Genomic DNA, 15,446 nt, shown 5'->3' on the forward strand with positions numbered 1-15,446 from the left:
TGTCCAAAGAGCATTCCCCCATCTAACTTTTGCGAGAACATTTTGAAATAAATATTTGTATTAGATACAGTATGTACTGTATTAGGTACAGTTTTGACTCTTTGACCTGGTCATGAATACATAATTTATGGTTATAGGATAACTAAAATAATATAATTTAACCAAACAAAATACAATAATAAAGTTGTGCCAGATCTAGAATTTCTTCGACCGGAACTTATAACAATAATACACACACAGTCTACATAGCCTATGTAATAAACATTATACTTGCAAACTCCATACTCTGTTGTAAATACACCTGTAGTGAGAGGAAAAAGCTGTGCCTTTAAAGCAAGTCTTCATGCTTGTTCAATCTGTGGAGAAATAACAAGGACATGACGAATACCATGAAGAAGTTGACTGTCTAATTCAAATGTATTCACATAATGAATGTCAATTTAATTAAAACCTTACCTCTAACCACAAGTTTAGTGGAGCACTCTGCCCTGCCAAAGGAGTTGACGGCAACTACTTTGTATTCGCCACTGTCCTTGGGTTGGACTCTGAGGATGTACATGGAGCATACGCCGACTGCGTTGGTGATGTAGTAGTTGCTGTCCGAGTCGATGCTGACATCATTAAGGGACCATGTGACGGTGGGTGTTGGGAATCCTCGGATGGCACAAGTCATGAAGAGCTGGTAGCCTTTAGGTGGTGTGTGAACTTTCAGCGGGACCAGGACAGATGGGGGTCTCTCAAAACTGATCTCTCCTAGGTTACTTCCAGATGATACAATTTTAACTATACAGGGGAAAATTCAACAAGAGAAAATCAAAAATTATGATTGATGTACTGTCTGTAAGTGATCTCTTGTCATTGCTTGAGAGTGCAGGATCTATCGTACATAGTAAGTAAGTAATTCACTTAAGTACTTCAATGGGTACATACCAAAGTATGAGTAAGGAAATATAATGAATTTAATTGAATTCAAACAAAGAACCAATACGTCCATTCAGAAAAGGTTAATTTGAGGTTTTCTGTTGATTTAAAATAGTGTTTACTGTCGAGTACATTCATAGTAAAACAAAAAAGAGAGAAATGACAAAAAAATTGCACTTTCAGACAATATACACAGTAATATTAAGACTTGAATTAATTTGTATTGATTATACAATTGCAATAAAGTTGGTGGTTGACAATATTTGAAAATGAATGGTTTTACATGGTTTCAATTGCCAATAGTTTGGCTCCATTTCCTGTTCAAACTCAACCCACATCTTGAACGTAACCCACCTCTGTTGCTGTTGATGCCCCATGTAGGAGAGACTGATGGCTCAGAGGGGCCCATGTCATTCTTGGCATAGACACGGAAGTGGTACTCTCTCCCAGCGTTAATGTTGATGGCAGTGTATGTATTGGTGAAGAGGCGGTCTCCCACGGTTTTCCAGTTCCGTGTCTCTGAGTCATGTTGAGCTACCGCATAAAACAGGCGGTCATCCAACTCCTGGTCAGGAGAGGGGGCCCAGGATACCACCACTTTGCCTTGAACTGTCTGCTCCAGTGCCACTGGACCTGGGCTCTTGGGTTCATCTAGGACATAAGCACATTATGAAGACCTATGTAGAAAGCTTGTAAAATACCCCCCTGCAGGATTCTTGTATGTATTATATGGTAATTATAAGTAATGCTTCACTAGTTTATATGGTGACTCTTTGTAGGTAGCTCTATGTCACATGTGTTGGGGGCACGTGTAGTCTTTTACCAACAGGGAATATGTCCCAAAAAAATAAAAAAGTATAATCTAAACAAATCTAATAGAATTGTAATCATCTAAATGTGGTTACTTCACGTCATTCATTAGTGGATTCATTAGTGGATCTTCAATATAATTACACTATAAGGGAGGAGTGGGCATGGTTCTGCTAGAAGGGATTCTGATTTCAGTTCTCTGAGGTGTCGTTCGGTATGCAGAGCACCTTTCCCATATGAGCTCAGCATCAAAAGCTATAGAGCTATAAGCCATACTTTCAAATGAACCTCCGTTGTTTTGTCTAGAGGAGCGCCGTTTAATCCACCTGTGTCCTTCCAAGATAGTAGTCATACAAGTGTAGCGAGTGTAGCGTGAACATTCAAACATCCACCGTGACCTCGTACTTTCCTGTTGTGATGCCTGTGCACAAGCGTGCCCCTTTGAACCAGAGGTAAAAGATGCATTTGATCTAATCCTGACCCATATAACTCAGACACTCTTGGCTATATGTTCCTCCTCCTGCATCTCCAGCGGATGTGTTGGCAGAGCGCCATTCCCACGTGTGAGCGCCGGAGGATTTGATCCACTCGAGAGGGATTTAAGCTCTGTCTATTGGTATTAAATATAAATCTCTCCTCGTGTCGCTGTTACATTATTACGTTTTGCCTGGAAGGCTCCCCGGCGGCGTGTAGTTTTAGGCATAAATAGGCGTAACACGATTGGCACAGAGGTGGCCATCAGATCGCGGAACCCGAACGAGGAACTGCAAGTGTGTTGGTAAAAGACTACACGTGTTGGGGGCATACTACTGTATAAATGACGCAACGCATTGGGAAACTTAAATGGAATACAGTATGTGTATGTCAAATAGTAAAGTGGCTGTATTCATGTAAAATAGCTGTATGAAAATGGCCATATTCATATCGGATTAGAAAAAATTAAACACATACTCTTTTTATTTAGGATATGAGATATTGTGTGTTGCCAATAATACCTGTATTATGATAATATACAAAACAAATAATAAAATCACACGCTGTACACAGCAAGGCTACAGTGGTTCTGTCTGCAACATTATTGTGCTTACCTGTGACTCTGACCTCAATGTCGAAGGAAGTTTCACCCTCTGAGTTTTTAGCTTTAATGGTGTAGATGGCTGAATCAGAGCGTGTTGCATTTGGGATCACGAGCTGAGACATTCCTTCTGTATTGACGATTGTTACCCAGGGAGATACTGTATCATCATCTTTCAACCAAGTAATCGTTGGTGGAGGCTCAGCCTAAAGATATAAATATTAGATATAATCACATATAAAGCTTGTATCATCACCTCAATGTAAAACCATGTCAAAAGAAAAATCTCTTTATGATAATATGTCTGGAAATGGAGACCAAAACATGGAATGTGAAATATACTTGCATTTAATCTCAATTTACGTGTGTGTTAAATTGTAGATTAAAATATTGACTTTTAAGTTTTATTAATTTATGTTTATCGTTGGTATGGATAAAAAATTCTTGAAGGTTTTGACTGCAGATGCAAACTATGCTTTTTGGAATGTTTGCATCTAACTGCAAGTATTGTATTAGTTTGGTTTACATTCCAAGTTAAAACAAGCATTTTAGAGTTTTAAAATAAAATAAGATGCCTCCCCCTGGATACGATTTGGAGAAAGGATGTCCCGGAGTTGGATGTAGATTTTGATTGGGATACAGTCTGGGAGAATGTCCGGCTATCCTCACGCAACCCAGATCACCAACAGATTCATAAAAATTTTGTTCACAGAACTTATCTGACCCCTAGACGATTTTTGTTTTGTGTTTTTTGTATATGTTGTGGGATCACTGCACGGCACCAGCTGGACCATCAAGACCTCCTGATTTTACAGTTTTGAGATCATCAATACATTCCCTGAGATCCATAGATGTCCCTAGAATCTGATACCAAGAACATGCAAATGAACCATATTAAAAAAAAGTCTGTAGATGTGTATTCTACGTTCTTATGGAATGAATGAGATAAAAAAATCTATTTATTTTGTTATTAATTAATTTTGAGTTAATTTTCACAACGCGATAATTTGCGGTGTAATTAATTAATCTAATTAACACGATAAACTGACAGCCCTACATTATATCTATTCTTTTAATTTTTTCATTTAATTATTAGGTGTTTCGTTTCATGTAAAAAAATAAAATAAAAAAAAATAATAATAAGATGCATGTGTTTAGTTATCACATTCTGTCAGTCAACACGTCAAAAGTTGATCAAGTAATTTGGTAAAAGGACAACTGTTAGAAAGAAGAGGTTGGGCCTTTAAGATAGTATGACAGAATTAGGAGAAGTGAGGAGAACTCATTTGGAGTTTGTAGATATCTGGTCCATACTGTACCTCATAGTTTATTATATCTGGTCCATACTGTACCTCATAGTTTATTTTGACACGCACAGAATTCCCAGCTCTGACAACCATGAAGTCCTCCGGGTCTTTAAAACAGGGTTTCACTGGATACACACACACAGACACACACACGCACGCACGCACGCACGCACGCACGCACGCACGCACGCACGCACGCACGCACGCACGCACGCACGCACACACACACACACACACACACACACACACACACACACACACACACACACACACACACACACACACACACACACACACACACACACACACACACACACACACACACACACACACACACACACACACACACACACACACCAATATTCAGAGAAGTGCAACAAACCATCTTGATATGATACAACTGAATAGTAAATTGATAGCACTTCACTTTAGGGAGCACATGGATACCTACTGTAGTAAACTACAAGTTAACAAAGCATAGGATCTCATATTAATTAACTAATAATTCACTTTTAGAATTACAGGTAAGCAGGCAGAAAATTGGATTTGAAGGTTAAATGGACAGTTCATGGACAGAATTGGGGAGCAAAGTAAAAGCCATTATGTAAGGATTCTCTGCACTGAGACTGGTTTGGTCTGATTCAATGGTTCATTATTCAGTAGTTATTACTAGGTATATTACTTAATAGGAATAGATGAGTCATTCCACCAATCCAGTCCGATTTGGACTTTGGGATTATTTTTTTACCAATGGGTATTACTTTTCTGAACACCCCTCAAGATGAATGACATATTTAACTTCCAGAAAAATATATTTTCCCATCTCAGGCATGACATCTCTATTATTTTTGGTCATTATTGTATGATATGGACACCATTATTCTTCAACCCCGTTATGGACACTCTGGAAGCTCTCTGAATAAGATTAAAACATGTATTTGTGCTAAAGTCAACATTTCTATAATAATTAGATGTCCTTCACACCATTTCTATAATTGCTCGTCTAAAAATTACGTAAAATCCTACACTTTTGCTATTCTGAACCCTGAAATTTGCCTTTTTTTGACAGCGGCCGCAAGCTTTTTCATCAGAAATGTGATTTGACCTCAGATTTTGAACTAAAATCGTTTGCTCTAAACGTTTCAGACAAAATTATTCAAAAGTTGAATTTGTTTTTCATAAACTTAAAGAAATAATTAATAAACATGTAGCTGTAACAGGGTTGAGTCTAGGGTAACATGTGAGCACACACACACACAGCAACATGCACATTACAATTAATATGTATGTGGCATAGGCATGTTGAAAAAGCTCAATAATTAATTTAACTATTATTGTATAACTTCAAAATCAGTGTTAAAATCACAACCCCGTTACATTCAAACGTTACATTCAAATATAACGGGGTTGAGTGTAACAGGGTTGTGATTTTTTGCACAAAATGGTTGCTACTCCACATGTGGTGAATACCAGGAGAGCACATGGCATGCATGATATTAAGAAAGCATCTAAAAAATTTTAATAACAAAGATCATATTCACAAGTAATAGTTTGCTATATTTTTTTCAAGTAACGGTGTTGAGTAATTATGCTTGACTACCATAATATTACATGATAAATGACTGAAAACATAGTACAATGAGGTAGCTATTGCCTGTTCCGCGTGATTACATATGCACGCCGCATTTCTCTGAGACGCTCTCTGATTGGCCGACGCCTGTTTCTACACTGGTTAAGTTTAGGCAGTCTTCGAAGTTGGTTAAGGTTAGAGTTTGTCTTAGAGCGTGACGGCAAGTTCTTTCGACGGTTAAGCTTAGGCACTCTTTCGAAGTTTGTTAAGGTTAGAGCTTGTCTTAGAGCATGGCGATAGAACGCCAGGTAGTTTGCAGGCTGTTTGACGAGGAAATGGGCAAAGACACAGCTCGTCGCGGATTGGGCAAACGTGTCAGTGGCCAATCAGAGAGTGTCAGTCAGTGCCAATCAGAGAGCGTCTCCGAGAAATGCGGCGTGCATATGTAATCACGTGCCTGTTCCTGGTGTTGTGTTTTCCAAAAGACTTCAAAGTTGTCACTTCCTGTTTCACATGCTTCTATGGATTGAACCATTATTTTTGTGGGGGGGAGAATGCTCAGTGTAACGGGGTTGAGGGTTACTGAGGGACTGACTGAATAATGTTATTTTAATGAATAATTATTCATTTATTTTGAAATAAATCATTACGAGCATTAACAGCACAGATGGATGTGTATGTTCATGGAAAAAAGTATGGACTTTTTACAAATTTTCTTGGTCATATCCCAAATACATTTTCATGAAATGCCACGAGGGACATGTCAAAATACATGGTGTCAACTGAAATAATAACATAATGCATAATAAAAAAAATTACATTCATGCAATGTTTTTACACTTTATTAAAGAGGACATTGCAACTGAAATAAATAGCATTTCAAAGCACATTTTGGTAACTGATTAGATAAAAGACACTTAAAAACATCAGAGGGACTCAAATCGGACCGGATTGGTGGAATGACTCAGATACATGTTATTCTACTGTAGTAGCAATCACAAATTGGATGACTTGCCAGTTGGCAGTTGCCTATCACTTTTACAAGCTCTCAGTCATCCATTACACAGTTTGTACAGCAGAGGGCGCAATCACCATTTTATATAGAATACATTTTGTTGATATAACATCATCCCTTCAAAAACTCCTTATCATGGTTGTATGGAATCGTGAACCCTAAATTGTGTATTGAATCGTATCATGAGATGAGCGCATTGTGCCATTCATAATACTTAAGTACATTATTATTGTGCTCCCTAAAGAACAGTGTTACTGGTAAACTACACACTGAGTGATCCCGATTACTTACGGTTAGGATTCTTTGCACACACCATCACAGAGGGAGGGCTTAGATCTCCGGCTCCAGACTTGTTGATGGCTGAAACCCTGAATTCATACTCGGATCCCTCTGTGACATCTTTAACTGCATACGTTTCACCTGGAGATGTATGACAAGACATTTTTATTTTGTACATGTTTTACGTTTTATAACCTATAACACTACGTCAGGGCATATCATTAACTGGAGAAGAGAGTAATGTTTGAATCACTACAGCAAAAACTATTTCAGGAGGTGCCTAGCTTCCATCTTCCTGAAATCAAAATTATACAATTATGCTGTTGTTCCAACACACCTTCTATAGGCTCAATCAGCTGATTCAAGGCAACCCATTGAATTGTGTCCTTTTTACGTTTCTCGAGCTGGTAACCAATGATTGGTTCTCCTCTGTCATCCAATGGAGCCGTCCAGGTCAGGTTGATGCACGTCTTAGTGGCACTGACCACCGTGGGAGTCCCAGGTGGACCAGAGAGTACTGAGGGACAAAGGGAAGGGCAGTGAACATAATACCCCCCTCTCTCTTTGATACAGTGGTAGCCATTGTACCAGATCACTCACCCTGCAACTATTCTACATTATTGCTACATTTTCCAAATAATATATCTCATCTCATTCATTTGCACAAGGTCGATTTTCGCCAGTCAGTTTTAAGAGGTTTACTTTATTTATTTATTTATTTTTGTTTTGCATCTTATTTTATTCATCTTATTTATCTTACTGTTTTTTTTTTTTATAAGCGGTCCACTCCTGCTCTACTGTTTTATTATGACTTCAGTGCTATCCACAGTCCAGGAGGGGTCCCACAGGGAAAGCATTTCACTGTAATGCATATGTGACAAATATACTTCAAACTTGAACAACAAACGTGTTGGAGCTGTGCGCAGCATGTAAAAAGCAGACCTCCTACAATGGCTACATCTGTATAAAGTGAGAAGAGAATTCTAGAAACCTGTCAAGGGGCAATTTAATTGATTACAAACACCATTAAAGAAATGTACACGAGGCCCGCTAAGGAACACAAGAATGTTTTTGTGTTTTGTTTTGTCTCATTTAGCTTACTCAGTATGCCAGCCATAATGCCATCAGTTGTTTCCAGGACATCGCTGAGTCCCTCTGGGTTTTCTGCGAAAATCTGGTAGTTGTACTTCTTGCCATGAATCACATTCCTGTCCCTGTAAGTAGTCCTGTCTGCAGAGACATCTCCAAGCTTTGACCATAGGCTATGGCCTACTTGCTGCCTCTGTATGATATAGTTGGTGACTGGAGAGCCACCGTCATCTTTAGGGGGGTTCCACTTTATTTCAATTACAGTAGAGGTGGTCTCAAGAACCTCCACTGGACCTTCTGGTGGACTTGGTCTGTCTGTAAGGGAAACATGGTACTAAAGTTTAAATCTTGTTACACGGTGTAACCTGCTTTATCTTACAAATGCATTTGGTATATAAGGATCACATTTTTTTTTGCCCAATAAATAATTAATCATTCCTTTTCCAAGTTTTCTGAATTTCTTTTCTCACAAGATTTCTTACATTTCTAACCAGATTTCTCCCATTTTCTTACCAAGGACGATGAGTTGAGATATGGCCTCCACAGTCCCAAATTGGTTTTTGAGTTGGAGCCTGATCCCCCCAGTGTCTGACCTCAGGCAGTCTCTGAGTATCAGTCGTGTGTGATTGGGCTCCCTCACAATCTTAGCTCCTCCTCCATCCTTCAACTCAACGCCATTGTGAAACCATATGACCTCCAAGTTCTCCTGAGGTGGAAAGGGCATCTTGAAAGTAGCGTTCTGGCCCACTCTCACTATCACAGGCTTTGAGAACTTGTGAAGGTCATCAGGGTCAAATTCAGGTACATCTATGAGACACAAACCACAGAGGAATTAGGGATGCAAACTAGTTTAGAGATCCCCTCCATATGTTTTTAAACCCTTATACAATTTCTATATTGAATAACAATTTATTATATATATATCCCAACAAAATTTCATCAAAGTGTTAAGAAAACGACTGAAAATGGCTTAGCAGCATCTCTATACTTGTACCCTTATTTAGAATGCAAGGAACAATGAATATACAAATTGTCAACAATCACCCATTGATGTTTACCAGGAATTTCAAGTTGGCAGCTTATATTCTTTCATACTCACTTTCTGTGTATGCTAAAGGTATTAAGTTACCACGTATTGAACCATGATAGGTTCAACCTATTAGTGACATCACACATGAAACTTGGATTTTAGGGTAGTACAGAGAAGCTCTCTCTCTCCATGGGAATAATGTAAAGAAGGGGCTCTGGTGACAAGATTTGCATAAATAATTGCATAGTCAAAGTCATGCATCCATGAGTTAACCTTAAAAAATAAAGAAAAGTTTAGTAGAGGGGAATTTCAATACATTTTGATGAAATAGTATCTTATTTTGAATACATTTAATTTAATTTAAGGCTTTTGTCTCATTGGCAAAAAATTATACTCTTCAGTAATCTAACCAGCCAAAATACCTATGGTCAAATAGATTACAGACATACCTCCAACTGTGAGCTTTCCTTGTGTACTTTGGCCTCCTGACTCAAAGCGGTACAATCCAGAGTCGTCATCTTTGCTATTTTCAATTGTCAACTTATGAGTGATTGCATCTTTGGTTAGTTTATGCCTGGGTTTGATGGTTATCTGAAAAGACAAAAGCAAAAAATTATATTTTATGATAAAGTGTTATGTTACAAAGAGTATGATGCAAGTATGGAGTGTAGTAATGCCTTACCTGCTCTCCATCTTTGAACCAGGCCCCATCAATATCAATGTTCATCGTAACGGTCATTTCAACTGTCTTGTCACGGGTAGCAAAACTATCAGAGAGTCCACTGGTAATACTAGGATCTTCTGTTGAAGATTAAATAAAAAAGTTACTCTCTGCTTGACATTTTCAAAGATAATTGTTGCTAGTTCAAGGCTGTAAGCTAATTCGGGATTGAAAGTAATAATACAATTCATTCCTAATACATAACAGTATCTTTCTTCTCTGATTTGTAATTGTTGAAAATAGTTAAAATAGGCCTATTTATTGTGTTTTAGAAGTAAATCACATTTTATGAAGGAAAATTGCTGATGTTATATTGTTTATAATTGTTGCTATAGTTCAGGACTGACATACTGTAGTGTACAGTACTTTTCTTTACTGATTTGTACTTTATCACCTTATATATTTTGTTTTGGTAAAACACTGTGTAAAGGATTTGAGCTGCAATCCATGTATGAAAGGTGCTATATAAATACAGTTATTATTATTAAAGTAGTGCTTAAGAACTGACCTTAATAGGCATAATTCCTGCATTGTATTAAACGTATGAATTCAGATAACAAACTAAGCTAAATCTGCTATTACAACCATGTGTTCACAATTTAAACAGCTAAATCCACAATCACACTGATGTGTTTTAATTGCTATACAGTGCACCAAGTCAGTGTAATCTGGTCATGTAGTTTATGCTTAGTGCAAGATCATGATAACCAAGCAAGCACAGTGATAAGCAGCAGACACATCTTTACACACTCTGTAAACAAATGTGCACACAAAAGACATTTCAAGTGTAAGCAATGCATCCTTGTGTGGGGAGGTGTTAATTAATGTACAGTACTTGTAAATACAAACTCATATCTGCACACTGTTTATTGAAGTAATTTTTGTTCCATACTTTCTTTTGTTGTTCCATACTTTTTCATCCATGGAAGGGGCATGGTAAGAGGGAGTATATTATAATCAATATCAGGATTAAGTCAGGTTATAAGCAATATGCCTACATTCATGTTATTAGCCATTACTATTTAGTAATATGACTCATTGAGGTTAACGCACAGTATATATTAGAGGCTCTATTAATTATATATTATTCAAAGGCAGCATTCAGTAATATTATTATACTCATAAACGTATGGCTTACCAACAGCAACTGCAACTGGTAGTTCTTTGGGTTTCTCTATAAAATAATCAATTCATTGTTGTAATGATAAATGCAAATGAGATAGACATGTGTTGACAAGTAAACATGCTCTTCAAAGTACTCCACATTAGACAAATACATTTAAAGCTACAGTGTGGAATGGTAGGTAAAGTAATTTCCTAAAGTAAAGTTATTTTCCATCTCTAAATATGTACAATAATGCAGTACACTGAAACAAAATACAAGACACACATAATACACTGAGCATATAGCATTGTTGGTTGAGTTTGTTTGAAACTAAATTCTGATCTATCAACTCCCTCAACCAATCCCTTGTCATGCTAAAGTGATTGGTTGTAATGGTAGTAAATGCAAAAAAATTCAAGAAAACAGTAGACAAGACAATGCAAGCAATCGCACAATGAATGGATTACACTATATATAGAATATAATGACGATGAGTCAGGACCTCAGCAATTATATACCTCTACATTAGAATCTACATTAGGCTGCGGCAGACTACTGTTAGTAGCAGTCCATGGACAAACATATTCCTCTTTCAATATGTTTGTATATAGTTTATCTATCTAACAAACAGATTCTCAGTTATGGGTATACACGCTGACATCTGAAGCCATTGTATTTCAAATGGCTTTCGTTTGTTACTTCCATCTATTCACAGGCGTCACTAAGTTTCTTACCAACCACAACCTGTGGAGCCGAGCCGGCTACACTCACTGCTGGTCCGTTTTTGCCTATTAACCATCAAGACCAATCAGTGGCTGCCATATTAACATTAAATACAAATATTTAACATTGTCAATGATTTCAAATAATGATAATTCCTGGGAAAGCAAAACATTTGTTTGAAATAGTGTAAATGTTGTTACAGATGAAACCAATATTAAATGTAAGCTAATAAACTGGACCATGTAGCCTACATGTACTGGAAACACCTAGAAAGAGAAAACATAATGCAAATTTGCGTTACATAACGCAAAATCAGATTTAACACTTAGACAGTTTTCTCTCACACACACACACACACACACACACACACGCACGCATGCACGCACGCATACACACACACACACACGCACACACACACACACACACACATTTTCATAACAACAAAACATTTTGGGGCATTTTATATCAACATACCTTCTGTTAAAAAAATGCAACTGGAAAAACATGCTTTCATTGTACTGCATCTTTATGTTTCTTACCACCACCAACCACAACCTGTGGTTCTGAGCCATCACTCACTGCTAGTCCATCTACGCCTATTAACCATCATTCATGACCAACCAGTGACTGCCAGTTTCCTTGACATGAATTAAGGCTAGTTCTAGACACACACACACACACACACACACACACACACACACACACACACACACACACACGCACACGCACACATACACACACACGCACGCACGCACGCACGCACGCACGCACGCACGCACACACACACACACACACACACACACACACACACACACACACACACACACACACTGGTCATTCTCTATTACTAAGCTACCACTCCCACTACTTCCCTGCTCAGGACCTCACCAATGGTATTTTGTTATACCTTGATGAAGAAGCTATATCAAAGATCTACATTAGGCTATGGCAGACTACTGTTAGTAGCAGTCTATGGACAAACATATTCCTCTTTCAATATGTTTGTATATACTTTATCAAACAAACAAATTCTCAGTTATGGGTATACACGCTGACTTTTGAAGCCATTATATTTCAAATGGCTTTCATTTAGTTTGTTACTTCCATCTATTCACAGGTTAACGTATCACTTAAGTTTCTTACCAACCACAACCTGTGGAGCCGAGCCGGCTACACTCACTGCTGGTCCGTTTTTACCTATTAACCATCAAGACCAATCAGTGGCTGCCATATTAACATTAAATACAAATATTTAACATTGTCAATGATTTCAAATAATGATCATTCATAATATTTAAATTCCTGGAAAGCAAGTCATTTGTTTGAAATAGTGTAAATATTGTTACAGATGAAACAAGCTAATAAACTGGACCATGTAGCCTACATGTACTGGAAACACCTAAAAAGAGAAAACATAACAGGCAAATTACAGCATGATATCACACATCATGTATGATGTTAGTATACATGTGTGTGTTCTATATACAGTAAATAACGACTCAACAAATGGATATTTCCCAACAATATTCACATTTTCAATGGCTTTATCAGATTTAACACTTAGCCAGTTTTCACACACACCTACACACGCACGCACGCACACAACTCACAACAATCTCACAACAACAAAACATTTCTAACATTTTGGGTATCAACTATACCTTCTATTAAAAAAATGCAACAAGATTGAAAAACATGCTTTCATTGTACTTTATTTTTAATTCAATTTTTTTTGGGCTTTCTGTATTAAAAATGTTCACCCATCCCAATTGAGTCGTTATGCCAATTCCATTCCTGCTCGTTGTGCACATTGCCCCACTGTCGGCCTGGAGAGGGTGTATAACTACCACATGCCTCCTCCGATACATGTGGAGTCGCCAGCCGCTTCTTTTCACCTGACAGCGAGGAGTTTCACTGGGGGAATGTAACGCGTGCGGAGGTTCACACTATTTCCCCCAGATCCCCTCCCTGCTGAACAGGCGCCCCGACCGACCAGTAGGAGTCACAGTTTACAACGACCAGGACACATACCCCACCGGCTTCCCACCCGCTAACACTGCCAATTGTGTTAGGAGGGACGACTGACCAAGCCGGAGGTACCGCTGACAGCTGGATTAGATCCCAGAGTCTGCGGTGGTAGGCGAGTGCTTAGTTCACTGCGCTACCCAGCCGCACCTGCATCTTTATGTTTCTTACCACCACCAACCACAACCTGTGGATCTGAGCCATCTACACTCACTGCTAGTTCATCTACGCCTATTAACCACCAAGACCAATCAGTGACTACCAGTTTCCTTGACATGAATTAAGGCTAGTTCTAGACACACACACACACACACACACACACACACATTGGTCATTCTCTATTGAAAAAGCCTAGGATGAAGGTTAACGCTTGTTTACTAAGCTACCACCCCACTACTTCCCTGCTCAGGACCTCACCAATGGTATAACTGTTATACCTTGATGAAGAAGCTATATCAAAGATCTACATTAGGCTATGGCAGATTACTGTTAGTAACAGTCTATGGACAAACATATTCCTCTTTCAATATGTTTGTATATACTTTATCTATCAAACAAACAAATTCTCAGTTATGGGTATACACGCTGACTTTTGAAGCCATTATATTTCAAATGGCTTTCATTTAGTTTGTTACTTCCATCTATTCACAGGTTAACGTATCACTTAAGTTTCTTACCAACCACAACCTGTGGAGCCGAGCCGGCTACACTCACTGCTGGTCCGTTTTTACCTATTAACCATCAAGACCAATCAGTGGCTGCCATATTAACATTAAATACAAATATGTTAATGTTTTTATAATGAACATTATCATTTATAATGATGATTAATGTTTAAATTCCTGGAAAGAAGACCATTTGTTTTTTAGTTACACGTTAATATTAACTCATTGAACGCCAAAAACGAATACACTCGTTTTTAAATTATTATATATATATTTTTTATTATTATTATACTAAACAGTCAGCCGGACCTTGTTGTGTGATCCTGGTACCTCTGAGTGAATTCGAATTGAAATGACGATCGAATCCCGATAGGTGGCAGTGTCGCCTACCTTTTGACCTGGGCTAGTTTACTGTGGGGGGGGGGGGGGGGGGTTGCTCACTCACTGCTGGGCATGCAATGGCGAGCGAACTATTCACTTATGGATGATAAGGTGGGTTTTCACCAGACTACATTGGACTCAGCACTTCTGGTAAATCATAAAAATACTATAGTCAAACCGGCCGAGCATGTAACATTATCTGTTGCCGAGTTGAGAGCACCCCAGACTAGAGCCAACTAATGTTCGGCAATGGCGATCGCCTAGAGCGAACTATTGGAGATTATTATGAAGAGGACAAACGGTGATGATCCATCCATAACATAAGGTGCGTTTTCACCAGACTGTTGGATTCTAGTATTTTCAAACAGGCTGTTTTCTCCAGACTAGAGCCAACTAACGTTTGGCAATGGCGATCGCCTAGAGCCAACTAACGCTATTTATTTAAATTGTTCCTGTTCTGACTCAGACACTTCGGAGCAAGAGTGGACAGGGTTTTGGTGAACCTGCCTGACAAAGGTAACGTCTATTTTACCGAACCCCATCATAAAACATGCATTTGTGATGATCCCAGCGTCAGAAAACGAGTCCGCGAGGGACCCCCCCCCATGGTGGCTTTGTGAATAGAACCATTCTATGTATGGTCATGTTTACCTTTGACCTGGAAATATAGGTGTCAGGCGAGCAACCCGCACAAAATGCGCATGCTGCACAGAAAACACGTAATATCTCG

At 38.5% G+C, this 15,446-nt stretch overlaps 1 protein-coding gene across 1 annotated transcript in view; it reads right to left on the reverse strand.

Annotated features, from left to right (window-relative positions):
- Positions 1-351: 351 nt before the first annotated feature.
- The window catches only part of LOC311229624 (immunoglobulin-like and fibronectin type III domain-containing protein 1), a gene marked incomplete at both ends in the record, with an annotated part of 31,620 nt that continues 16,525 nt past the window's right edge, over positions 352-15,446 (reverse strand). Inside the window, 11 exons of the mRNA XM_084315700.1 lie at positions 352-356; positions 457-783; positions 1,276-1,572; positions 2,820-3,012; positions 4,159-4,238; positions 6,990-7,118; positions 7,315-7,494; positions 8,079-8,381; positions 8,580-8,873; positions 9,546-9,687; positions 9,779-9,840. Coding sequence (XP_084171826.1) covers positions 352-356; positions 457-783; positions 1,276-1,572; positions 2,820-3,012; positions 4,159-4,238; positions 6,990-7,118; positions 7,315-7,494; positions 8,079-8,381; positions 8,580-8,873; positions 9,546-9,687; positions 9,779-9,840 — 2,012 coding nt within the window. The remainder of the gene's footprint in view (positions 357-456; positions 784-1,275; positions 1,573-2,819; positions 3,013-4,158; positions 4,239-6,989; positions 7,119-7,314; positions 7,495-8,078; positions 8,382-8,579; positions 8,874-9,545; positions 9,688-9,778; positions 9,841-15,446) is intronic.

Source organism: Notolepis coatsorum (assembly GCF_963971535.1).
Source record: "Notolepis coatsorum genome assembly, chromosome: 6".
In the NCBI taxonomy this organism is placed as follows: Eukaryota; Metazoa; Chordata; class Actinopteri; order Aulopiformes; family Paralepididae; genus Notolepis; species Notolepis coatsorum.